Source organism: Aptenodytes forsteri, unplaced genomic scaffold (genome assembly GCF_000699145.1).
Source record: "Aptenodytes forsteri isolate BGI_AS27 unplaced genomic scaffold, ASM69914v1 Scaffold31, whole genome shotgun sequence".
Lineage (NCBI taxonomy): Eukaryota > Metazoa > Chordata > Aves > Sphenisciformes > Spheniscidae > Aptenodytes > Aptenodytes forsteri.
Window position 1 is genome coordinate 244,656 of NW_008794713.1, and position 27,852 is coordinate 272,507.

The 27,852-nt window shown below is 43.4% G+C and overlaps 1 protein-coding gene across 1 annotated transcript; it reads right to left on the bottom strand.

Moving 5' to 3' along the window:
* Positions 1–11,463: 11,463 nt before the first annotated feature.
* Positions 11,464–26,910, bottom strand: SKA1 (spindle and kinetochore associated complex subunit 1). The gene is made up of 6 exons (XM_009273821.1): positions 26,823–26,910; positions 25,734–25,858; positions 24,929–25,020; positions 21,301–21,438; positions 16,311–16,480; positions 11,464–11,612 (listed from the first exon to the last, which is right to left on the bottom strand). Exons 1-6 carry the CDS (start codon positions 26,908–26,910, stop codon positions 11,464–11,466), a joined length of 762 nt encoding a protein of 253 aa, XP_009272096.1.
* Positions 26,911–27,852: the final 942 nt, after the last annotated feature.

Below are 27,852 nucleotides of genomic sequence, written 5' to 3' on the forward strand. Positions count from 1 at the left end.
CCGCTTTTTGCATGATATGGGCTGAAAATTTCCATCTGAATGACATTCACCACCGGCACGTGGAGTCAAGCCAGCTCATCCTAACTCCTTTCCTCCACTGAACAGCCGGTTGGCATCACCAAGATGTTTCCTGGAAACCTGCCCTGCCGTGGCACAGACGCAGGCTGGGGAGGAGAAGCAGGACAGCGCAGGAAAGGCGATGCTGAAGGTCACGCTGCAACAGAGGAAAAGAAAAATGAAGCTGGAAGCCCCGGCTGAAAAGGCAGGACAACCTGCAGAAGGCACAGAAGACATCAAGCATCAAACCTTGGCATCGCTCTCGCCAAAGCCCACCAGTGTCAACGACAAGGCATGTGGAGGAGGAGGAGGAGGAGGAGGAGGAAGGTGCTGCAGGATTTCAGAGGAGACCTCTAAGATATATACAACAGATTACAGATTAATCTGATGTTTTCAGCCAGGGAAATTTTGTTTACCTCATCAGCTGAGGAACTCGGAACTCCGTTTGTACATTGTCTATGTGTTTGCTGCAGGATTTCAGAGGAGACCTCTAAGATATATACAACAGATTAATCTGTAATTTGATGTTTTCAGCCAGGGAAATTTTGTTTACCTCATCAGCTGAGGAACTCCGTGACCTGTTTGTACATTGTCTATGTGTTTGTGGGTTGTATGCTCCCACCTAACAGCTGAGGCAAAAGCTTGGCCGCAGCAAAAGAGAATAAAAGACTACAAATGCTCCCATGGAAAAGCTGACTTGAACAGGCTGAGGAGCTTCGTGTCTGGGCTCTGTCATTAATCAAGCTAACTCAGATAAGTGAGCCATTCAAGGGATATTAGGCCCAGCAAGAAGAGCCAGAGCAAAATAATCAAGGCTTTAGAAATCTCTTGAAAATACAGACCAGATTTCTGATGGCTGCTGTGAGCACGTGTACGGAGCCAGAAAACCAGAGGGGCCGAGGGCCTGGAAGCCCAGGATATGCTTTTGAATCAGAGCACGGAGGATTTGGTGGCCACACCGAGCAAGAAAGACCCCTCAGTGCCTGGACCTGGGTGAAGTTTGGTGCAACGGCGCGTCCAATCAGCCCGGTTAAGAAAATGAAATGGTTGGGCTGGAGACTTCTAAGCACCCTTTTTCTGGCCATTGGGGATTCGCTTGCCTGCATCCGAGTTCAGAAAATAGGAATAAGTTATGATTCACCATCTCTGAAGCACCTTTGCAAGAAACTCCCCCTGCAACCAGCGCTGCCACCACCGCCCAGGTCCCCTTCCAGGCATCGTCCCCCAGACGCGGGTGCAGAGAGGAACCAGCATTTCAGCCCGTTCCCTGGCTGGTGTTTTTGGAGTGAGGAGAAGTTTGGTAGAGCTTTTGTGTCACCCCACACTGGAGTTAGATGACAGGAGGTAAAACCAGCAGAAAGCAAAGGATAAGAGGTGCTGCTCAAGCCATCTTATGGTCCCTCTGTCACCTCTCTCCGTGCTCTTTGTGCCTTGAAGTGGTATTTTGTAGAGCTGGAAAAAATAGGAAATACCTTCCCCAGCCACCAAGGGAAGATCTCCCTGCCTGGGCTCCCCATCCTTCACGCAAGGCAGCCCGGCTTCTCCCCGTGCTGCCGAAAAGCTGCGACCTCACCTTTGACTGGATGAGAATATCCCAACCAAAGGCAGATGAAGGGAAATATTGAAACCGGCATTAAAAAAGCTGCGCTACCATCACAGCAGTGGCGAGCTTAGCAAAGCCTTCAAAAACCGGTGTTTTAATCTTGATCTGCTCCGGAAGTCGGCTCTGCAAAGCCCAGCAGCTTTGCATTCCCTGCCACCTCCGCACAGTGTGCTTCCAGCTTTAAATGAAAGGGTGTTTTGCTGCATTTTGTGATGCTTCCGATACTATTTTGTAGAGCAGCTCTCCCACACTCTCCCTTTCCAGGTGAGCTTCCCAAGGTTAATAAATAATACCTTCACGGAGCTGAAAAAAACCACACAAGGGAGCAAACCTGAAGCGCAGGTGGGAGAAACACAGATGCACGTGGCTTCGCATGGGGAAGGGCTCCTGCAAGCATCATCTGCACGGGGTTCGGAGGTGGGGAGCCACGGAGGTGGCGAACTGGAAAAGTGTCATTTCCCATTTCTTCCCTGCTCCCGAGGCCGGGCACAAGGACAAGAGGTTTTTCTCAGCCGTGGCTGGATTTAAACTGGATACTGGGAGAGGTTTCTTTCTGTAAAGGCGGAAAGATCCAGACTTCCCAAGTTGAAGGGGCAAAGGTGAAGTCAAGTGGGTTTAACATGGAGCTTGGCAAGTCAACGAGCAAGAAGCGGCGCTCCTCAGAAAGGGATTTGCAAGGCGAGAGCTCGGAGGAGCACAGGGAGGTGGCAGCCAGGAACAAAGCCAAGTGCTTTGCACTGCAATCTCCAGCTTCAGCTCGTGGTGTGGCCTTGGGAAGTACTTTAATGCCCTGAGGAGTCATTTTCCACTTGTACAATAGAGATAATAATACTAATCCATGCTTAGGAACCACTCCAGACATTAACGTTAAGGCATAATCACAAGAGATCCCCTCCTGGTTCATCTTGCAGCACAAAATCCTAGTAACTTCAAGTTGTTTGTGACAATTTGGGGGTGGGAAACGCTGAGGATCTCGTACAGGTGCTTGACGGAGAGCTCAGCCCATCCCAAAGCAGGAAGAAGCCCCATGAGCACGGCCTTGCAGGCGATGGAGCAGCCAAAGCATCTCAAAACCTCTAAACCCCTCCAGGAGGGAGGGACAAGCAGCCGTGGGGCCAGGCAGGGATGGAGGAGACCCGGAGCCAGGCACCCACCAGCACAGAGACAGCCCCTCGATGGTCTTATACTTTATTAACAGACCAGGGGTGCCGCCGCACGGGCTCGGCTCGCTCTTCACATGGGAGGCTGTTTAAATTTTAATTGGCATGTGCATATACATTCATACCTAACCAGCTCCTGTCTGAAATGTTGCCATGGCATCTCCCAGCCCCAGGCCCAAAGCACCGGCGTTTGGCTGCCGGATCATTCACACTCGGCGCTGCTGAGTGAGAGCAGGGAGGGTCATAGCCGGGATGCACCAGCACCGGGAAAAACAGGCCGCTTTTTACATTCATGGGGCTTTAAAAAAAATCAGTGGAATTGCTGCCGTTGTGCCTAATTACCCACTTCATTATCAGCGGGGGAAAGCAACGTTGAAACTCCAGCAATTTCCACGTTGCCCCGTTGCTGGGAGGGGAGAAGCGAGGAGCTCGGTGGGGCTGGTTCACCAGGAGAGCCCCAGCACTGGGTTTGGGATGCACCCTGTGACGAGACCCTACAGCAAGTCAGCTATATATGTATATATATATTTATATACGTTCCCATATATTGCATCCTCCCAGCTGCAGCCTGTGTGCAGGGTCCCGGGGCCCTTTCCTGGTGGGGAGCAATCCTGAGCCTTCCTCTCCTTAAGCAACTGAGCCACAACCAGAAGGAAACGCTGCTGCAAAGAATAAACACAAAAATCAACATATTTCCAGCTTATAAGAGCCAGCACATTATTTCATTAAAAACCCTATTAAGATCAGTGTGATTTTTCAGAGGGAGAACATATTTAAATTACTGTGGTGGCTGATGCTCGCTGCAGTTATTGTAAGGACCCCCACCGTACCCGGGAGCGATGAAAGGCGGAATATTGTTAATGCTAATTCCCCGTGCAGCCAGGTTACGGGGCCACCTTCACTTTGTTGAGTCTTCCCGGGAGGTTGCATGGGCTGATAATTTACAGCCTATTTACTTGGACATATTTCAATGAGGAGCCTTTGCACCCTGTGTAAGTTTTTGGGGGTTGTAAAAGCCTTCTGACTTCCAGGATATTGCAGGAATATATTACTGGGCATTGCTAAAGAGCTAGAAAATGTTAAGTGTAATTTTGATTTAAGCTCACCTGGAGGCATCATGTAGAAGAGCAGGTTCTTTTGCCCCCCATTTTCCTTACAAGGCACCTGGAGCTCTGACACCGTCCTGAACTATGGATTCATTTGAAGGTGAACCTGGTTTATCCACAGCAGGTGTCATCAGAAGATATGGATTTTGGGCAAAGTATTATTTAGAAATTAGAAGCTCACATGGCAGCAGCAGAGAACGAAGGGTCCCATTAGTATTTTAATTTAATTTATTTCCTTACTGCTTTTGCAAGGGTGCAGAATCAGGCCGTCGGACCTTCGATCCAGGCTGACAAGACGACCGACACAACCACGCTCTTTCCAGATGGAAGCAGACAAGAGACTAGCGATAAACCGGCTCTTAATTAAACATTTGTCTTGCAATTACATACTTCTGAGTAATTATCACCATCAAGACAAACACCAACTGGATTACACAGAGAAGAGACAGATGGTAAAGGTTAACGGGTCTTTTTCTCCCTTTGCAATTATTCCCGAGATCTTGCAGAGGGAAGGGCAGGACATCTGGAGAGCCGCTGCCACTACAAGGGAGGAACAAGCCCATTCAAGGAAGAGTTGGTCTGAACTGGCAGATTTTGAAGTTACAGGACTGAGAAGGTGAACAATGATTTCTTCGAGGTCTTGGTCCAGGCTTGGTGCAACCTAGACCATGGCCAACAGCCTCCAGCGGTTGTGCATCACCCCTCCGTAGCACCTTCCCATATTTTGTCACCCTCAAGCTCCATAAGGGTAAACCTGAGCCCACCGTTAAGGGCCCACAGCTTCGCCACAAGGTTTTGGGCTCTGCGAACACCGAGGTTGGAAATCCCGAGGTGGCTTCCGTTTATTCTTCTTGTCCCTCCTCCCACCCCGGCCCATCTATCCCCACCGTGGGTTTAGCATAACAGCTGCTTCAGACACAGACTCATCTCCCCTCGAATCATCTCCTTCTACATTAAGTAACCCAAATTCCTTTCTTTTCCCTTAACATCAAACCTTTTTAGCCATCCTCACCTCCATCTTCTGGCTTCTCTTTAATTTGTCCTAAGATTCAACCAGGACCTCACAGAGAAGGGGTCCAAGCCAAGTCCCCACCTGTAATTAGTAGGTTGACCGGCTGCTTTCCATTTTTAACATAGAGTTCCCATTTGGTAAACCCAGTTTTATATATATATTTATTTTTAATTGGCTTGCTTTGCAATAGCCACACGTAATTGATTCCTACTTTAACCTGTGCTCCACTGTGATCATCAGGTCTCCCCCAACATATTGCTGCTGGCCCGACCTCGATTTCTCCTTACCGCGGGTATCTCTGTCTGTCATCGTCCTGAGAGGCGGCACGAGGAGAAGGTGAGGCAGCACTGTCTGGCACCGTTAGACACACCGGCTAGGGAAGCAGAATTATCTGCAAATCAGATTTTAACAAAATCCACCAACTCAGCACCTTGAAGTTCTGGATAATTCATTGCATCCAGCTGTAACCAAGAGGAGAAAGGGATGCCCAGAGAAGAGGTCTCCCTGGAGGGACCGAGGCGAGACGTAAGCAAGGAGGTACTGGACAGAGGTTTAACACCCGTATGCTCCCAGAGCAGCTATCACTCCGCAAGTCTTCCCGACGTCCCCGCGGAGCTCAAGGCGGAGGTGCTCTGGCACGGCTGAAAGCACCACATAAAAACCCAGACTATTAAAACAAAATAGGAAAATAGGGATTATTAAAACCAAAACTTTTTAATAGCTCGAATAAATCTTGGACTCGCACAACAACTGAGTTTAAGTCACGCTTACTCACGGCCGTCTCCCCCAAATGAACCATCCAGAAGCAAGTTGCACGTCTCTTCCCTGCTATGAATGAATCATTTCTCTACTTTGAAAACGAAGGCTGCACAGAAAAGCAACCTCGGTGCCTTCCCAAAGGTTAATCTGATTTGCTGAGCCACAGCTGAATTATTAATCATTAGTGCTGCGGTTTCTATTAAGGAACGAGCATACAGGTAGCAGCCATTACGCCAGCAAATCTTTTAAGCCAGCACAGCTCATGTCTGTGAAGAAGCTCGTCCGACTCCTGGCCTGCTCGGGCCACGGGGAAATTTAATTATTTAGGTTTCTCAGCTGCTGCATAAATATCAGACGTAAAACATTAGTTCATAATTGAAATGCTGCTGCTCAGCACACAGCAAGAGAAGCTGCGTCAGCAGGGCGGAGCGAGAGGAGGCTGGCCAGCGCTCAGAGATACATGGGAACGGGGGCTGAGCTGCTCCCATGAGCAAATTTCCCTTGAAATTTTAAAAAAATTAATAATTAAATAGTTAGGAATAATTTAAAAAGTGAAAAAGGCAAACTTCGGAACGGATCAATCCACAAGGCTTTTCCTGAGCATGAAACAGCCTTAAAACATCGCCGGGAGAGTCCAAGCAGCTCCAGGTCACAAAGTGACTTAAAGGCTTGGACTTATCATCACTCATTAACCTCACATCAATTGAATAAGAAGCACTGGTAAACTGGAACGGAAAAAGAATTAAAGCCATCGCATCGCTATTCACCGCTAAGATATTCCCCTAGTTTATTTGCATTCAGTAAATCCACAAAGAATTGAGGAAATGGGAAAACCTGTTTCCCTGGTGCAATTCTCAATACGAGGAAGCAGAGGCTACGACCTAACACATCAAAGCACAAACACACTTAAGTATTTTGGAAAGCTGTGATCGAAACCAATTGTTTTTGTTCAGCTTTGAAAGCAACACATCGGAATAAACTTGTTCCGTGTTTCTGTCTATACATATAAAATGCATAAGCGCTTCCGCCTATACATAAACCCCAGCGTGTTTAAAGTGGTTTCATTTAAACAAGTTTTTCTGCACTTTAATTGCGTCCCAATTCCCGGCAAATTCCCTGTGACACAAGTTAGATTAAACAAAACAAAAAAAAAAAGTCAATCATTTAATAAGAAAGCACCAGTTAGTTTTTGTACTTTACTGTGGAAAACGGTAAGGCTAATTACGAGGACATGAAGCTTTGTAGCTGCTTAAATGTATATTCTCCTGGTTATCACCCGCACGGCTTCCAAATTTAGCCCAGCTCTTGGTTTTGGTTGCAGTCAACATGTCTCAAGGGGTCTCGTCCGGTAAAGTTCAAGCACTCAAGAAAAAAAACAACCCACAAACACCCTATAAATGCAAAACCGGTTTAAAAATAATTATTTCAATCAAGGTTTCCTGCTTTTCCATGCTGCTCCTCAGCACAGGATTTCTCTGTAAAATAGCTGAATGGTTCTGCAGCTTGTTTGAAACACAAAGCCGTGCCACTCCTCTGATGAGGGCAAGCTCGTACACACACACGTGTATGGGGCAGGGGAAGGCAAGCACGTTCGCCTATTTATCGAGTGATTGCAATCACGATGGTACGTCAAGATTATTTAGTCCCAAAGTAAGCAGCACCCTAGAGAAAAGTTTTGGGGTGGTTTTTTTGAATTGAGAGAATAGTTCAGAGGGTCACTTGATAAAACTGCATGGGAGAGAGACCTTTCTCAACTCAGACTCTTCCGTCAAAGTCCTTGATATCAATTATCTTCTTTATCCAGCGTTCCCTTGCACAGTTGTTTACTGTCTTTGTTCAGTATTAACTCCCTGTAAGCGAAGATCCAGCGTGAATGACACGAAACGCTCATTTTCCGTTCCTCCTCGTGGGCACTATGAAAGGGAACATGTGCTCTCACAGATGGAAATCACTGCCTCCTGAAATAACACGCAGCTAAACACCGAGCTAAACACTCACGGGTAAGAGCGCTTTGAGCATTGGTTTCAACAGATAATTATTTCCATCAGTGCCTCTTCAAGAGAGGAGTTAAGGAGAACAACAAAAAAAACCTGAGCGTTTTTTAACCAACAAAACAGCAAAGCAACAGGAACAAAGAGCATTTTAAAAGACAACTTTGTTTTGTCTCAACTTTTTAGATGCCTGCGTAGGTCCCCGACAGGCACAAAACCCAACTCCCCTGGGACCGCGCACGTCGCTGGCTTTCTTCGTCCAAGCAGCACGGCCGGGCTGTTCATCAGTCCTGTTCCCGCCAGGCTCCTGCAACCTTGCTTTCTCGTCGTCCGACGGCATCTTTCCCGTCCTCCAAACCGCCCCACCGCACACAGGGCAACAGGATTCGGTTTGATTTCTGACCGTCAAGGCCAAATTTAACAGACATTTCTTCCCGCCTCTGCCCAAGACATTTACCACATCACATCCGATTATCGCAAACATTAAGTTCTGTGTTTTGACCGGCCTGAGGAGGTAACTTTGCTCACCGAATACGTATTCATCAACCGCTTCTCCTGTTCCTTACGGCTCCCGCTATGTCCAGGGGGTAGAGAGCAACGGGTGTGAAAGCACGAACCGAGCCACGTCCTGAGGAGAACAGATGAAGACTGCGGGAAGATCACGATTCCTTTCTCGTATATCAGGTAATTAAGTCTGCGTTACCTCAGTTTTATTTCCTTGTTTTCGGAAGCTGAAATATCAGAGAAGCTGACATTTGGAAGAGCGCACGTTAGCCCTGGAAAGCTGCAAGTTAGCTATATTTTGGAGCGGTTTTACGTTAAACCATCTGGCAGGACTGTCAGAAACACTTACTGATATCTAGTGCTATTGCCAATTGTATGCTGATGAAAGGTACGGGGAGCACTAGCCAAAGAGAAAAATAAGTAAACCTACAGCAGAAGAGAGTCATCTTTTGAGGCAACTCCTGGAGACCAACGTTTTGTCCCCAAAACACTTTGGAAACCCCAAAAGCTCATTCAAGAGACGAGACAGGAACTCGCTGAGCACCTGGGACACCAGGGCATTATGCTTTTCCAGCTCGCAAGTCAGCGTGAACTTTTTGAGGAAGAAAGGTGGAAGGGTACAGTAAGTGACCACAATCCACAGCTAAACTTCCTCCTGAGAAGGAAAAGAAAGAAAACGCAACGTTAGGATAGGGGGTTAAAATAACGAGCACATTTGTGAGAATCTGCCTGAGGGAAAATAGTTTAGAAAATTAAAAACTCCACAGTAACTGACTGAAAGCTGTTAACCAACATCTAATTAATCACAAACTGTGATCCCCACAACAAAACATTAAAAGGAATTACAGGCAGGGAAAAAAAACACTCACGCAGCAACCAAGCTTACCCAGACCAAAACAAGTACTAAGAACAAAATAATAAAAAACGACCACAGTGATGATACCTGAACAGAAAAAAAACCACAACCCTTTTGACAAAACTATCAGGACTTTGCTGTGAACAGCCATAACCAAGGTTGTGTTTTATACTGCCAGGTTTTGTTTTTTTGATATCTAGCAGAGGGCAATCTCTAGGACCCCAGCCTCAACCTAAGCATGAAAAACCCCGCTGGCAACAAGCAGCCTCTGGGCTGTGGTGAGCACAGTCACACTGCATGCTGGCACAAGCAGTGCTCGGCCATTTTAGAAGCCCAGGTTAGTCTTTGGCTACAGTTTGCCATTACACCCGCTGCCAGAGGGCACAGTCGCTGCAAGCTCGCCTGATTTCTGTTACTCTCCCTCTACTCCAGCCTTTAAATCTGCTAGTGCAGGCTCTGTGTCCGGCCAAAAGGTCCCGCAGAGCTGCCGCAGCTGCGTTTCCCGACCCTAGTGCTACACAGGTACCACCGGACTTTCACAATCCAAAGTCCTGCTCATTTGAACAGTGAAGAATCAAACGGTTTGAGAACAGCAACTTTTAAACAATCGTGAAGAAAGGGTCTCTCATCTTTCCCTGATTATAATAATTGAAAGAACAGTGAGGAATCACTGAGTGATTGCTGAGAACAGCAACTTTTAAACAATCGTGAAGAAAGGGTCTCTCATCTTTCCCTGATTATAATAATAATAATTGAAACATTAGACACCTGTCTCAGTCTCGTTTGCCCATCAACAAGTTCCTTTTTAAGCCTGCCATAACTGTCCCGTATACTTAGACCTCTCCTTACAAAGCGTTCACTTGGACACGGTTCCTCGGGGTCCATTTGCGGCTCTTTTTGTTTCTTCCCCGCACTTTTGAAGTTAAAGCCACGTAATCACAAAGTAAATCGCGGAGGAAGAAAAGTCAACGTGCTGTAAATGCTGAAACAGCCCCACGTCCAACAGACCAACCTCCCTCTAGGGACACCTATGCAACGGGATCTCCTCCTCGTGCAGGCTGGAGAGCTGATGAGTCAGATGATGAGAGGAGAGCGGAAGGAAACAGAAGTTAGGCTGCCGGACAGTCTGGAGCAAGTCACCTGGAAAGGTCAAAACCAAACACGAAATAAAAGGCAAGCCAGTGCAACTGCTTTACGAGGAGATTTCTTTTTATTAAATAGAAGGTTGCAAGTCCTGGATCTTGAAAGGCGTTTAAGAGTACATGAAGCTGGGTAAAACAAAAACAAACAAACAATAAAAGGACCCGATGCTCCATGGACCCAAACCTCTACACTTTATTTAATATAAAATAAGCTTTGCAAAAAACAGATGGACTCAACTGACACCTATGGAAGCTGATTTTGCACATCCTCCTATGCTGTGTGTTTTTCTGAACATGAAATATATTCCAATATGATGCAGAGTAGAGACCTCAGCTTGGATCTCAACATCCCAGAGCAAAAGACCAAGAACACCCCCCCAAAACCAACCACCTCCCAGACAAAAAAAACCAACGGGAATCTAGGATTGTATAGCACTCACCGGGATCTTTTTATTGAGAAAGTTCAAAGTTCATTCAGGGTCTTCTGCTCATTAAATTGTCATTTTAACACCGACAGGTTACAAAAGGAGGTATTTTAGATGAGATGTTAGGATAACAGCAGATACAGGCTCATGGAAGAAAAAGACCATAGCTTTTCTTATCAAAGAGTTTTGATTACTTGCAGAGTTGATATTTATCACAATAATTCTACTCTGGAACTTACTACACTCATAGGTCGTTTGAAAGCAACCTTCTGTAATAAAAACTGTGACGAGTTTGACCGGTATTTTCAAAGTGAAAGTCAACATTTTCACGTGAAAACCCCCACTGCTCTACTGTTTCAGCCTAATGGGTTGGTCTGAGGGAAAAATCTGGCTGCATGATGAAGTATGAAAACCACACGGCTATCAGAACTATTGATCATCAGTCTGGAAGCGTTTAAACTACCTCAGATCTTCCTCTTCAAGCGATGCAGGAAAGTCCAAAACATACAATTACGATAAAAAGAAAGAGATTAAGAAAAGGAAGTCTGGAAATTCGTTTGAGGGATTAAAAAATATCTGGTTTGCATTTGTAATTTACCAAAAGACAGTAGTTCCTCTCAAGTTTTCAAAACAAAATTCAAATACTTCAAGGCCATTTGACATTGCCACTCCTAATTTAGGATAGAGGTCTGAAAAAACACTTCTTGGTCCTCACCACTGCCTTTTAGAAAATAAGGGAGCTGAACGGGAATGCCTACGCATAGAATCTCTGCAGACAACAAAATCCCTCTGCATCTCAAAATACTTCTGCCTTCCGTGTCTTGGGTAAGCAGAATATGGAAAGCTCATTAGCAGATGACGTAGCGGACAAGTCTTGAGCCACGAACTTCTCTCACTCTCTGGCAGTGGCGCAGGATATTGAGGATCCTATGGAAGCGCTTATCCACTTTCAGCTGAGTGAACTCTTTGATATCAGCCTCCACAATAAAAAATTCACCTGGAAAACAAATGACGACTTTGCTATAGAAACGACTATGTTGTAGGATACACTTAACATTTCACAAGTAACAATACAGCCTCTTCTTAACAATTCCGCACACTGATGAAAAAAAATAGAATCAGCAGTAGGACAGCCTCACACTATCTCAGGAACTTTGTTCTGCTTTCTATATTTGTCACCAGAAAGAAGAATTACCAACCCTCCCACGAAGTTCAACTACCGTGCATCGTCCACAGGCCCCATCCAGCAAGCTCCGTCTGTTGTCAGCTGCATCTACTAACATCTCTCAAACCATCCATGCTCCTCTATCAGGGTGTGAAGTCTGTAGCAGTCCAAAACACCACCCAGGGCCAGACACGAGACGTTCCACGGATGTGCCAGAAGATGGGGATAGTAGAAAGCCAGTTGACAGCACACCTTGAAGGGCCTTGATGCCTAACAGTAAACTTCTCTTTGAGGCCTCGCCCAGAGGTGTTCTGCTCTCAGTGACATCCAAAGCACTGACCTGAGCAAAACCAAAGAGACGCTCAGGGCCTGCTTAAAGATCATAGCACAGCTTTACAGAGAAAGGCACCACGCTTCAGCCTTTCAATCATGGAACACAGTTGAGTAGCAGCGTGATTTGAATCCCAGGTAATTGCTTTGCAATGTCTGAAATAAGCTGTGGCCTGACGACGTTCTCTCAGCAGGCACTCAAGTTCTGGAATTGGCCCTTTGCAAATAAAAGGAAGGAGCCCTGCATACATCAGAGCTACGCAGCCCGCCGTTCCCTTGGCTGCCATCAGATTTGGAAAAGAAGAATTGTTCATTAACTAAGAAAATGCAAGAAAAAGACTAACCACTTGGAACGACATCCTCCCCGTGTCTCTAAGAAAATGGCACAGGAAGGTCCTGCACCAGAGCTGGCAACCCATCCCTTCTTGTAGTTGATTTAACTACTTCTGAAAGGAAATTCTCATTATCAAGTGCTTGTAAGAAACCAAGGCCTTGACTGGAGTTAAAGCATTTAAAATGCCTGCAACAGAACCCCAAGAGAAGGTCCCCACAGGCTAATAGTAGACACGAGGAAGGAAGGAAGGAGTTGTTCTAAGCACTCCACAGCTCTGTTCACTAGCTGTGATTTCATATGCAGTCTTTATGCACTGCTCAGACAGGAGATAATTATAGCTCTAGTAAAATGCCTGTACATTTAATACTTCCTGTAACACGGCATAAGGTTTTAACCACGCATCTTCACAAAACCGTAAGAATGAAAAGCAATCTGTAACCAGGAACATGCTAATTAAGGTATAAGAAAGAAACGTCCAATTACCTTTAAGGAGAGTAAGTAGAAGGAAAGAACATTCTTTTGTAGTATCATGCTTCCAAGTCTCATGAGAAAGAAGTCACAAGGCTAGGGGTGTTCTAGCTTGGGAAAGAGAGGATGGCATTCTCCCTCTTCCTTTTACCCTTAAAGTAAGGCAGAGGCAGCATCATCTTAGATAAGATGGAGCATCTCTTCTTTCTATTAAATTATTGGACAGTCCTTCCAGTTTAACTGAGGAGAAAGTAGCTGATGCTAGCTGGAAAGCCAAAGCCGCCAGGAAAGCTTTTATTTATTTATTAAACAAGTACAATGTAGCTTTACACAGGCAAATCTGTGTTTTTCTGTAAACATTTCATCTTGAAATTTCATTTTATGAGTGATCTAACAGCACTCCACTCTGAAGGAGCATCCAAGGATGTGACGGCCATTAGAACGAAGGTCCCAGAGCGCTGTTCATAAGCATAGCATTCCCCAAAATATTGCTCAGCCAGAGCTGAAGAATAATGGATCGTGTTTTCTCACAGACTGGGCCATTTTCAGAGTTGGTGAGACAGATGTCTAATAGGAAGTAGAATCTTCCAGAGACACTAACTGTCAAAAGCTGGAGGTCTTCCCCCAGATGGGAACTATTCTGGAATCTGAGCTTGCAACACTGCCGAATTCACATACAGATGGGAAGTGGAAAGTTCGTTTACTAGGAAAAGAAAACACCTGCACAACTGCTTAAGATATAACTACAGTTGGAGAGAGACCATTTGCAATTTCCAGTAATAAGGCAACACACCTAAATGGTGTTAGGAACCCAGGGATAATCCGCATACCGGTTTCACAGTCTGTTGTATCTGGGGGAGCATCAAAACGCCCTGAATGTGTGCAGAATACGATTTCTTCTTACATTTGCCCAGAATCCAGGGCAACAACATTCAGCGTAGCAGGATCTTTTTTTACGAAGAAACCAGAGCTGGATAAAGGGCGGTGGTTTGGTTGGAAACAGTAGGTCCATATACTAAATAACTAGCTAAACTAACCGAGTCACCTTACTGGCTGGGAAGTTACCCTGATAAACCAGGCAGCATCTTTTCTCCTCTTGAAATCGGAGGAAGGGGTCAGCTGGCAAGCAGCCCAGTCTGAGAAACTGTGGGAATCCTAAGCAGAGACACTCACAGCAGAAATTTAAGCAAACAAGTCAATGAATGCACAACCTCATCCTGAAAAATGCAATGGATAAAGACATTTAATCATTTTGTGCTGGCCAGATAAGAACCGCCTGACAGCCTGCCAGACCTTTTCTCTAGACTTTCTAGATGATTAGTCACAACAAACAAAAACAAAACAAGAAAACCTACCACACACACACACACTCTCTCTCAGATGCTGAAAGTCCTAGTTTCCTAACTGAACTTTCTAACATAAACGAGAAAAATAAAGACTGTCCCTCAGGTACTTGAAGAAATTAAAAGCCTCAATTTTTCCAGACTTAAAAAAAAATTCTGGTAGAAGATTATCTCTGACTAGTTGTAGCTTTCTCAAGTTGCAAGAATGGCTCCTGCATTGCAGCCGGGGCTGCCACAGATCACGGTGTGGACTAAGCAGCATTCCAGGCCGAGGAGGGCCCTTTTAGTGTTTAGCCTCTCCTCTACAGCCATGGGCTCAAGCTCCTATCGTCCCGAGGACAGTAACAGTTAAACCAAAAAGATACTGTAAGTTAAAAAGGATGCAGCAAGTATTTTGCGAAATCCCAGATTAATATGAGCCATTGTTAGACTGAAGCAGAACTTGTCTAGAAAAAACAACCCCAAACAAACTATCCGAGCCCAAATTGGAAGCCAGTCACGTGAAGTAGTCTAGCCGCATGCCTTTAGCATGCTTTTATTAAAGTTCTTTACAACACTGACTTTCATACGACATGTTTATCGCATAGGTCTCAAAATAAACCGCCAGGCATATCCATCATATCAGAATTCCTTCCCTACAGAAGAGATGCATTTAGAATCTAGAAGTTAGTGTTGTTATCACCATACCATAAATATTGAGAGTCTTGATCAGCGACAAATCCAAAGGAAGGAAGAAAAAGTCGTTGTTTGTTATAAGGGGACTCCTGAGTACCTGGTGAATGTGCAAAAAAAAAAAAAGGGGGGGAAAAAAAACCCCCGAGAGGTGGGTGCTAAGGTGTTATCAGAAAGAGAGCTTTCTTTCTGTGAGACAGAAGAGAGTTTGCTCCACGCTTTATGTCTGAACTTGGAAACATGAGGGCATTCCAAGGCCATCGCCAAGCTCGATATGTGCAGTACACCCCTCCAGGAATAATTACGTACTTGTTCTCAAAAGGAAAGGAATGTCAAAAAGGAGATTTTTAATACGAGAGATTTACTGTGCCACATATCTTTGGAAAAACTAACCTGAAAGTACAGCTTGCTTTTAAATTGAGAGGCAGACATTTCGGTGCATTTTCATTCCCTCTACGCTTTTAGGAGGAGAAAACTTCTTAAGGTTATCAGACAGCCTTGTCTCTTCCACAAAGCTGCTGCAGCATGACCGGTTACCCAGATTTCCCAACTTCAGAACAAATTTTTAATAGTTTGTGTCCATTCTAGCTTAAAAACTGAAAACGCAGTTTATGCAGTTTGGTTATCAAACTAGGAGTTTGCAGAGCTTGTAGTGATTCCAAGTTAAAACTTTGTGCGCTCAAAGTTTTTGCTACAACACACCATGAAAGTGACATGTTTTCAGTGAAAACATATAAAAAGTAACCAAATCAGTTATGGGGAAAACTCTTCAGTCACAACAATAACCCTTGTTGCTACACTATAGGACTTCATCCAGAAGAGGTGACTGGATTTTACACTGACCACCCAGTTCTGCGTAGTAATAAGACATTTGTATTCCTTATGGCCTAGAATCTGATCTGGAGATGAATGTCACCTCTGTTCTCCTCCCCTGATATCAAGGGAGGACCAGAACTTTCCCCGCTCCAGACTGTCGAAGCGCTGTTTGCCCCCTGTAGTGGCCAGGAATTCTTCAGGGCCAAATCTGATTTAGACTGTGGCACCCCATGCTGGGAAGGGAGGGAAAGCCCTGCTAGGTCAACAGATTATTATTATTTTTTTTTTCCCCTGTTCTCCATCTGAGAATAAGCGATAGCAGGTTTTCTAAAATTTTTCAGGACTGACCGTTTTAAACACTCCCACAGGTTAAACCATTCCACCAACTACCAGACTGCCTGGACGGACTATTTTCTGAGAATAAGACGCTTTAAGTTACACTACATCATGAAAAGCACGTGCCGTCATTAGTCATTCAATATCTTGTCCCGTATTTTTATACTTGTGCTGCAATATCCAAATGCTGTGAGTTTGGTACTAACAAATGAAAAAAAAAAGAAAAAAAACCTTTTGTATCCTTAGTTTCTTCTTCCAGGAACCTGTGGTAGAGATTTCTGACTGCCGCATTCATAGATCTCAAAGGCTGATGCAGGATCTTGTACTTGCCCACCACAGCCTTGTTCATATCTTGAACAACCGCATTAATCTGATTGTACGTTAAACGACCTTTCATATACCTACAAATAAAAATAAAAGTCAGTAACCAGAAAGTCACAAACGAAGTTCCGTGTTTATTTTTCTCTTTCATCAGCCGTAATTGAACATGCAATTCCTAGTTAGAGGCGGTTTCTTCTGCTTTGTGTTAATGAATAAATGTAGTAGTTAATTTTGTTCGTTTCCTTGATTGTTTAATAATGTTGAAAAGCCAGAAAGATGAACCATTAGAAAGCTAAATTAAGTAGTAAAAAAAATATCCAGCACTAAAGCTGTAAGGAGCTTTTCAAAATGGAATAAAGGTTGCTTTTATAGCGTACCACTTAAACTACAAACGCAGAAAAATCAAGCAACTTTGCAGAAAACATAACATGAGCCAAAACTGAAATTAAATGTTTCTGCCTAAGAGTGCAATTTGGTTCATATTGTAATCATAAATAACCTGTGTTTGATCTTACAGCCATTCCTTTGGTTTTTTTTAAGAAATACTAGTTTTGTGTTGTTTTTCTATATTTTATTGTGCAGCCTACTGAGCTATACAGACACAGTTCTGCACTACCAACACCCGCTTCTAAACTTTCAGAGTATTTCATAAAACCAGTACTAAAAGAATAAGATCTGTTGATAACAGCCTAGAGGTACAGGAAGCACAGAAGATAAAAAAGTGATGTGGAAATATTAGAACACTGGAATATTTGCAAGTAAGGCTATTCAGCATTTATAGATGTAAAGGCATGCATTCACGGAAAAGGAAACATGCTGCCAACTGAGAAGCCATTATCTAAAAATGAAATCTGAAACTCATATGACAAGCAGTAAGCTAAATACAAAACCCAAACCCCAGAAAACACTGCAGTAAAAGCCAGGGCAACCTTGCAACTGGAATTATCCTATGATCACCATTCAGTCACTACAACAGACCAAACTTGGCTGTTTGGATTTGGTTCGGTGTCAGTTTGCAGATGTGTGGAATGAAGAACCGTTACAATTCATTTTAAGAACAAATGGGGTTCTTTAGGTCAGGACATCAGGCGGCTAAAAGCTGAAGGACAGTAAGACTGAAAAGATCGATGAACAGGAAATTCTTCCCTCATTTTAATTTGAACGGAAAAACTCAATCTTTGGAAAACATACAAAGAATTGAAAGCACAAGTAGCTAATCAATTACAAATTCAATATTCCAAACCAGAATGTGGGCAGGCATTACACAATTGCCAACTAAAAATAAGCACTTGCTGTAGATTTTAATAATAACCAGTCCCTGCCAGGGAGACAGGTCTGCGCAGGGTGTGTAAGAACTCCTGAAATCAAAGCAATTGCTCTAATTTCAGACTGAATTGCTACTGACATATTTGTAGCCAGTTTAACTTTATTGATATTTTGATTAATCCAGATTCAAAATTGGAGGTGCAGCCATTTTTATAAAAACGCTCTACTTGGCACACATAACATCTTTTCAAATAAAAGCCGCGCTACCACCCCTGAAATGCAGTCACACTCGGCATGAACGAGTAACACAGCCTACAACCACAGAAGGGCTTTGCCTGTATACATCGCTATTTATTGCCCTATCTGCATCCCTTAGCCTATTTATAAAGTCACAGGGGAACGTGCAGAGCTATGAAGATTAAGGCCAGAGGTATAAAATACCGGTATTTAAGTTCTTGTGCTCCCACTATCGGTAGACATACAGTGAATACACTTAATAAAGCCAAAAGAACACCGCAGCTCATCCTGAAGCAGATTTGGTTGCCTAAACCTAAGAACTGAGTGCTCTTTGAGAGGACCCTCAGGCATCCGGGATGCTCAGACGGGGCCAGCAGATGGGCTGGGGTTTACAGAAAATTCAGGAGCTAAAGATCTGGCAGTACATGCTAAAGCATCTGCAATGGCACCAGACAGTTCTGCTTAGGCAACCGAAAGACGCCATGTGCAGCTAGGCAGCCGAGCCGTTTTCTGGTTTCGCTGACTGTCCTGACGTTCAGCGACAGGAGTGGGGGCACTCGGTGGGCGTGGAGACACCTGTGTCACAGACACTTAAACGTAGGCGCCTTAATCTCAAATCAAATTCTGTCAAAAGCAATTGGAATTTTTCTTCTGTGCATAGCTGTAAGGATCATAAAAACTCCAGCTGTTCCACAGTTCTCATGTTTCTATCCAGCCATGGCTAGCAAACCCATAAATGCTGACATTTATTTCAGTCTGTACATAGGCTAATATAAAAATACAAAGTTGAGAAGTTCCAAATTCATCCATTTAATTTAGATTTAAAATAACTTTAAAATCTGCTTCACTACATCAAAAGCGAAAACATTCAGAACTTTTTTTTTAAAAAACAAGTGACCCGATTTCTTTTTTTTAATCCACAGAAGCCCTTTTCAAAACATTTTTTTCCATAGGTATGAAAACCAAAGCACAGTGCTATGAAGATGTTCTTCAAAGAAAACAACATCATCAGTATATCACATATATACCACTGGAAAAGAGATAAACCTCCTAATGGCCAACCCTGCTCCCTCAAAAACGCTTAGGCTAAAAGAAACATATATTCCCCCAAGTTACCATCTTCTGAGACTTCAGAGTTATAATGACTGTGCAGATTCTAAAAATATCTTAAGGGGTAAGAATTTTAGAGACAGAATAAAGCAAGCATTTTCCTTTGCCTTGAATTCAAAGTTAACCGAGACATCTACTGTGCAATTTCCTTTTTCCTTCCTCCAAAAAGGATCTTTCTGCAACAGATTTGAAGGCTAAGATAATTTGCAAGTTTCTTACTGTGCGAGAGTATTCTATTTGATCAAGGTGCTCCATATCTGCACCTTAACACAGCATGCACCTTTGTTAAATACCTGCTGCAGAGTTCTAAAAATATCAAGTCACTGAAGACTGTATATCCCTTTTAGTGCCCTAATGATGCTGGGGAGAGATTCTCCTTCACTTTCAGCACAAAGGGGGTGAAAACCACCTAGATTTTTCAGTTACAATCTACCACAGCTGTGGTAGGAAGGGAGAGAAGACGGAGACTCTTGGCTGATTCAAAACCCGCCATACCCAGCTGGTAAGGGATTTCGACACATATGTGATGCATATGCACAGTTGTGCTTTATTAAGTCCCTCAGACAGGCTTAGCATAGGCACAGTCCTGTACCAGCACAGCCACGCGGCTCGGGGACCAGAGCTGCGTAAAAATGCAGCAGTATTCCCCATCGCTATTGCCAGCAGGTATAAAGAGATCCTACATCAGAACCAGTGCTGACCTGGAGAACTGGGTTATGGACCTAATTCTCATTCTTCTAGGAGAATATGTTGGGTGGGAGAAAATTTGGGTCACAAACATGTGCTGCTTAGATTTGATTAAATAGCATGTGAAATTGCAAGCTTAGCAGACTCCCCCAATCTTGCATTACAATGCTGCCAGGCAACGGGAAAAAACTGGTAGATTAATAGATCTATTTAAATTCACATAAATCTTCCTCCACAGAACAAACATGCTTTGCCCATCCAAATAAAGATATTTCTATAGCCCCACGAGCACAATCTAAGATGCAACCCTTCTGTAAACCAGCAATTAATATAAGAGTACCCAGCTGGCCTCTGTCCCCATTCTCCCCGGCCGCAAACAGCAGTGGAAAACCTTCCACTTTCAAGGATAATGAAACACTTTAAGGGGTTATCAGGGAAGATCATAGCTTTAACTGGAGGCTTAAAACAACATTTGGCTCTAATGGTCTACGTCTACTTCTCTTGCCTTAGCAGACATAAAGACCAAAAATGCCCATGCTCCAGCTTTACTTTTCCAAAATTTTATCAGGAGAGAAGTACCTAGGGGAGTAAATCCACCAAACACTGGAGATGACCTGCAGAACAAAAATACCAGGTGCATGCACTTTTAAGAAGTAACCAAAAAAAGAGTCCTTTACTATTAGCTCAACATTCAGGCCCCTTCATTTTTTGAATTGAGCAATTTGGTGGAAGAAAATGGACATTGCTCACCTGAAAATTTTGAAAGCTATAGGAAAGATGATTTGAAAGCCTCAAGTACAACACAGACTCCAAAAAAAAAAATTCTTATTGAAACAAGTGTTGCCAGGGAACACACTGAATCTAGAGTCTAGGTAACAATTTAGCCTTAGGCATCAACAGAATTTTCTCGTTTTTGCAGAAATATTTGTCATTGTCCCCAAAATGCCATTGAAGAAAAGTTATTCCTACATGACAGATTTCAGACAAGGATGTCTATTAATCAGGTCCTGATGGTAGGGGAAAAAACCCACAGCTTTCTATTCCAGAAGTTTGGGATATTTCAGTGGGAGGTTTTTCTGCTTTTAACAAGTCTGATTTCTTCTCCTGTCCCAAAACAGATTGATAAGTCAAGACTTGAAGTTTTCAGAAACCAATAGTCGGCTCAAATAAAAACAGCATTTATCATTATTTTTCCTTTTAAGTGTAACCATACCTTTCATCTTATGAGATGATGGCTTTTTTTTTTTTAAAATGTCAGTTCTCGAAACAAGAAGTCAACCCATCTATTAGCTAATATATTTCTGTTCATACAATTAAAATGACTTTTGAGATAAGAAGTTTGGGTTTTAACTGATTAGTTCTGATCTTCCCAACATATACATACAAAAGAACCTAATGAGCTCTATTCATTTCGTTTCCAGGTTTGCCAGTATTGCATATAGACTATTTGGAGCTATCATCATGATGTTTCATCCTGTGGAACATTTAAAATTTCAAAACGTCTCTGTCAGTCTCAGTTCTGCAAGAGCTCAATTTCCCAAACCTACGTTTGCCACCCAAATCAGCCTGACAGGGTCTAAGAAAAGCCATGCTCACTTACGCAGGAACACTTTCAAATTCTTCTGCAGTTATTAAGGGTGCTTCTTTAATAAGTCTTGACTCTTTTGTAGGTTTCTTTGCACGTTCGAGTTCTGCAACTTTTGTTTGTTCTTCACATTTCGCAGTTAGCCCAGTGATGCTGTAAAATGAACGAATATTAAGTGTATAAATAGCAGATAAGTAGTAAGGAGAAGAGCATTATATTATCAAGTCTGCTTACTCACAGACCTAAGTTCCAACCCATCTGTTAGGCTGGATGAACACAATTCGTGATCTTTCCTGAAAGAAAAATAAATAAAGCGAGCCTACTCCATTTCAAATTGCATACTTTAGCTGGCTTCATTATAGCTCTTCATTTCTCTGCTAGAGAGGCTGCTAGCAGGTGAATTGGAAGCAGTCCAAATGCAGCACAGAGCAGTTAAGAATTCAATGTACCATTACATTTCACAGAACATGAGGCCTCGCTTTTTATCAGATGAACCACAGCACAGAGCTGCAGCCTAACAGGCAGATCTGAAATACTTCACAGCTCTTTGAAAGAAGTTCAAATCTTGGGAAGCCTGACTCATCCATTAATCTTCTGAAGCAAAGAAATTCAACACCATCCAGCAGGCTGGGATTTTTTTTATATATTTTTTTTTTTAGGCAAGATCCCAAAAGCCGAGGAATTTCCTGCTTTGAGTGATTATTAGAGCATTATTTTTTTTATAAATTCACCCTTCCTCCAAACCCTCAGCTTAGAGCCTCAAACGCCGAGTTATTTGCCTGCCAGCCACCCACCTAGCTAGCTGCTGTCCTACTCATCGGTAGAAGGACAGCAAAGAGGATGCATTCGGCCAAATTCACCGTCATCTGAATACAAGGATGTTACTGGGCTGCGATGCGCAACAGAAATAACTAAAGCAGTACCGAGCTGACCTGTCACAAAGAACTGATCCTCTACTTTGATCTAACCTTCCCACAAGAAGACATCTTTGTTTGATGTGGGGCCCTACAGTCAGCGAACAGCACAGCAGTGCCTCTGTTGACCTGAGGGCCAGGATTTGATGTCTCACTTGATGTGACACCCCCAAACCCAGTGTCCCATTTCCCAGGGAAGACGACTGCGGTGCGGAGGACAGCGAGTGTCACCTGCTGGACTCCCAAACTGTCTGGTCCGTGACACAGTGACAGGGGAAGCTCTGCTCCGTGCCACAATGCAGAGCCCTTCTGAAATCCAGGACACCAACAGTTAAACTAATTCAGATATAAACATCTGAAAAACAAGGTGTGGCCCTGCACAAAACTAATCCCGGCACCCTGAAGCTAGCACTAGTTGCAGGGAATGTCAGCAAAGAAGAGGGAAAGGGAAGGGTAGGGATTTTTGGTGGTTTGGAATAGAAGGGTAAACACAAGGACCGAGGGAGGTGAATTTGCGTCGTAAAACTTCACTCCTCCTGTACGCTCCAATCTCCTGCCATCGTCCTCACTGCAACAAACCTCTTACCTTTTCTAGATGATTCCCCACCCCCAGGTACTTCTGCTTTGGGTTCCTACCCACTACCTTGCCTGTACATTGCTGCAGTGAGATGGTACACGTACAGCTCACTGCTGACCTGGACCATGAAAAGAAAGAACTGAAGCTTGTATTCAAAATCTGGGTTTGGAGTAGTGAGAAACTGCTCTGTCAATAGACATCTGGAACACAAAGGGCTTAGATATATTGAACTTGCTTTTTATTTCAGTGAGATTCCTCCGGTAAATAAGAACATCAAAACGAAGAACACAGGAGAGAAACAATAGCTAAAGCCATGAATTGTTCAATTCGTCTGTGTGGGAGTTTTCATTCTTTCTGAAATCTGGAGGCCTGTAGTGCCAGCGTTCAAGTGCTCGCTCTGCTTTCTGCATTACTTATCTCGTTATATTCACTCAACAGACAATTAGTATTCAGCTCCCCAAGCATTTTGGGACACAGAGGAACAGAAATGGAGAGGGTCAACAGATGAAGGTTTGGGGAAGAGGACTGAAGGCCCATTTACACCAATACAGATGGGTTCTGACCAATTACGGTCTGTCGGACACTGACAGAACAGCGGTTATAAGCTGGCAGAGCACAATCTGTAGAAAATTATTAGAAAAACTTGCCTAGTTTCACATGTGTGGTTCTGTCTAGAAAGGGAAGGACCAGCTAAACTTGCACCACAATTAACTTCTTGATCAAAAGCAGGACAAGCCTGGAAGTGAAACTAACATCCCAAAGAATGTTTTTGATATCAGAGGTAATACAATCACTAAACAAGCCTCATTTGCATGTAAACAATTCCCAGGAGCTAACATAAACTTAAGGTAAAGGTTTTTCCTAAATTAAGAAAGTAAGTTATGAAAAGAAGGCAGAACCCCATTGATAATTCCATTCTTTCACACACACAAAAATAAATTCTGCAACATCTAAGTCGAAAAGGAAATTGAAAAGGAACAAGACATCTCTAGACACATTTTGGGAGGCTGTTTCCTAAACTGAGAGTTCCTGTCTGAAGGGTAGCATTCAGAAGAAGTCTTCTGTACAAGTCATCTCTTTACCAGATAAGACTAGTCCAAATTTCAATACAAGCAGTACAGACACAGGTGAGAATATTGCTACACGCTACCTAAAATTACAGTTTGTTTTTCTCTTCTGTAACCTTGTTTCCACATCCTTAACCTTTTACTTTGCTGGAATACGCCTGTAATGTTTTCAGCCTGAAGCTTGTCTGGCATTAGGAGCAAGACCAGGTAAAGCCGATAGATTCAGGGCACATATTGGAAGCGCTGAATTCAAATAGACTGATGCATTGCCTTCTGACAAGCTACAAGGGTGGAAACAAGTTCTGGAATCTCCAGATGTTAGAATCTAGAAGAGACCCTCATCCGGCGTACACTAACATCACTGAAAAATAAAAAGCAATTCCAACAGGCCAAAGAAAGAGCTGACCACTCGAGAAACACAATCAGAGTTATAATGCCTTAGAAGCCTTTTGAATAATAGCTGTTGTTCCACATTCTTGTGTCTCATCCTCTCACTTGAGCTACTTTATTCTGAACAGTTTCTTAGTACAGCCCTCTCAAAGGCAGGTGGATGTCATTGCTAGCTAAAACAAATGCCAGGCTGCTGCAGGGAAAGGAGAATAAAAATACCACAACCATAATCCAAATCCCCACAGAAAGATGATTGAATTGGAGGATTCTTTTTTTTTAAATGATATTTGGAATGGCAGTGTTGAATTTCAGTTCTAGTAACCCAGCATTTGGATCACTAACCCACCCTTCAATCCTTAGGCACTGCAGCTATCAAATCAGCATTTGCCATTCTAAAGCAAGGAATGTTCAGATTTATTGAAGAACTAGTTTTCTACTATAACGTCACACCTGCCACTGGAAGCTTCCATCTGAACAACTTGGTATTTTACAGGTTATACCTGAAGGATTTGTTAGGGTGCTAGCACAAGCCTGGTAGTGATCAATCAAGAGCAAACTCCAGAATCAATACTTATAACAACCCTAGCTCCCAAAAGTTCACAGTTAATATACGGTAGAAGGAGTAGAGCTGTACAGTGCTGTAGCTGTACACTGCCCGGAGCAGCCCGATACCTCCATGCTCACGTACCACCTACCAGCTCTGAGTTGGTTTAGGCAGATGGGGAGGAATGTTTTCACGGAGGTGCTGCGCTTCATTTTGATCTCTCTCGGCAGACTTCTGGAGCTCCTGAAATTAATGTTAGACTTCATCAGAAATCCGAAACTTAACGTCAAGCAAGTAAAATTAGTTTACTATTAGGGCGATGCTAAAATTTTTTTTAACCTGAGGCGTCCTTTGCTCTCTCCCCATCATCTTACCTCTTTACCTCCTAATTTCCCCAAAAGCAACTAGCAAAGCTCAGAAAAACAAAGCTAAGAGTAAGAAAACATAAGCTTGTCTGTCCTTGCCCTCGAAGCATCAGAGAAATTTGAGTGGGCAAGAAGTAAACCTTTAACAATATATCCTAGCAGGTCTGGGCAGGGGAACAGCGATGGCAATGAAGAGATACTACAGGAAACTCATCTACATTCCCCAAACAACACTTTCACACACATGAAGGCACTGCAAGCACACACTAAAACAGATAAATATCCTAATTAAATCATTTTCATGGCTATTGCAAGGATGTAAAAATAGAACTGCTCTTTAGATCACAGTATCTATTATGATAAAGACATGCTTTCAATGTATTAAACCTTGAAAAATAAGATTTTTATGTTCGCTATGCTGGAGAGCTGCTTAATAAACCATCAGTAAGCCTGTTCTGAGTCCCAGTTCCACTTATAAGCAGCCTCATGCATCCTAACATATCACTTAGGATCTAGAAAAGAACAACTATGCACTTATCAAAGACTCCTTTGAATCTTTCAGTATTTTATGAACAGGAAAAGAAAGATTACTTTTAGCAAATTTTTCAGTTTTTCTTGCTGTTGAACTTCCGTTTCCATTTTATTCAGGAGATCATGCAAGAGAACCATCTCATGTCCTATTTTACAGAGCATAGATTTGAGGGATGGTTCTTGACCTGTCAAAGAGAGAACGTTAAGCCAAAAAGCCAAAACACCTCCAACACAAAACCAAAAATCCCATTTTCCTCCCCTCCACAAGCAGTGTTTATCTACTAACTCCGTGCTCCCCAACCACCATATCTTCCCAGGAGAAGCAGCAGTATTCACTGGTCAAACAGTCAACCTCCTTCTCCATACAGGCAACAGAGTTCAAAGCTGCTGCAGGAATAAAGGCCCCTCTCCAGCACGATGCTGGAAAACGCTAAGCTATACCCACTGCAGGTTGCAGGTGGAGGACACAGCTTTTAAACACAGCCTGGCTTTCACAACTGCTCGGCTGCAGCACCCTGCTCTCCTTCATGATCTCCCTCTGTTTAGGGGAGCTAGAAAGCTACTGCCCTCTTTGGAAAAGGTTATAGTTCCTCTTCAAACAGGAGGTTAGCCTAGATGACCCTCCCAGACAACATTTCAATGATCCCGTGTAACGTCCATTTGTGCCTAGCAAAGGATAAGGGATGAACCTAAAACTTGCAAATCAACTTCAGCACCTCGGTTTAAATAAGTTTGTTACCCACTGCATGTTTACATCACAGCCAGGCACTCCTGGAATGCTAGAACAAGACACCTGTATAAACCTCCATCTGTGCCTTTGCACATTTTTGTAATTAGGCTTAACATACTCCCCAAGATATTTTTTTCTTCTCCCATCTGGAGCTTTCCCCATCAAGTATATAGAATATAGGGTGCATTAGCCACCAGTCTCCCAAGTCCCTCAGAGGAGCATACTTTCACTTAGCTCACTTTCTCTGCTTGGCACCTGGTTCCCTGATAATGCTCCCGTTTTGCCATCCTTGCTCACTTTTTTTGTTGTTCTCTATGTTTTACTTGATTTCCACTTCATGTTACATTCCTTGCCTAATTAGAGCGTTCCCGTTTCCTGCAAGGAGGTGCAAACCAAAACCCTCTCTCAATTTCTTTTACCTATGTTTCTTAATTGAAGAGTCTTTTTAATTGTTGAAATCTTTGTGTTGATGTGAAAGCATAAATCTTCCAGGTCTGAAGACGCCATATTCCTCTATTATCATACTGAGGGGAAATAAAAAAGAATGTAGTAATTTAAGAAAGACCTAAGTTGCAAACACTAAGCACACAAGCAGAATTTTAAAAAGGACGCTGGTGCATCAACGAAGCAAAGGGGACTTAAATGAATCAGTAAGTGTAGTAACTACCTCTTATTTTACTAAATTGAAAACAGGAGAGAAAGTACAAAGTGACTGACATAAGACAAGACAAAGCAATTTCCCTGAACTCTGGAGGCAAATGCAGTGTAATATCAGTACAATTCCTCGTGAAACTGGGTAAGTCTTTATTATATTAACATGTTCACTACTAAGGGAGTTGGAAATTTACTGCAATAAACAAGAAATATCTGGTTTATATAAAGAACTGCTATAAGGCGCTCTCAGGGAGCTTGGAGCAGATGATCAATATTTAAAGAGATGTTTTTTGGTTTGTTTTTTTTTTTTTTTTAAAGACCAGTAACTAAACAAACCAAAATGTGCACTTGCTTGCTAGCAGTGTATGGAGGCACAAAAAGTAGCATTATATATCGGTTACTCTTGCGTAAGTACACTTATTAACTCCATTACAGAAAATAACTGATAAAAAAGCGTTGCCGAACTGCACCTTCCCCAATCGCAGTGCAACAAACCTCCGCCGGAGCCTATTGTCTGACAGCCCTTGTGTTTACAGCGCTCACGCGGCTCCCTCTGGTGGTTACCTCGCACCTGGAAACGAAGCTTTTCTTTTACTTTTAGTTGTAACGCACCGCGAGCTAGCACGCTTGCTAAATTAGTCGTTAGAGACCGGCCGACTTCCACACCTTCCACACCTCAGGAGAAACCGTTACAACCCGCGGCACCCCCCCCGCCCTCCGTTTTGCCTCGCGTCCCGACCCAACGCGGGTATCTCCTCCCCCGCGGCGCCCCGCTCTCACCGCCGCCAACGACCG

Coding starts and splice junctions, on each gene's coding strand:
- SKA1 (XM_009273821.1), bottom strand. CDS start 26,910: ATGGCGTCTTCAGACCTGGAAGATTTATGCTTTCACATCAACACAAAG. Junction 25,859..26,822: donor TCTTCAATTAAGAAACATAG/GTAAAAGAAATT, acceptor TCTCTTTGACAG/GTCAAGAACCATCCCTCAAA. Junction 25,021..25,733: donor AACTGAAAAATTTGCTAAAA/GTAATCTTTCTT, acceptor CATTAATTTCAG/GAGCTCCAGAAGTCTGCCGA.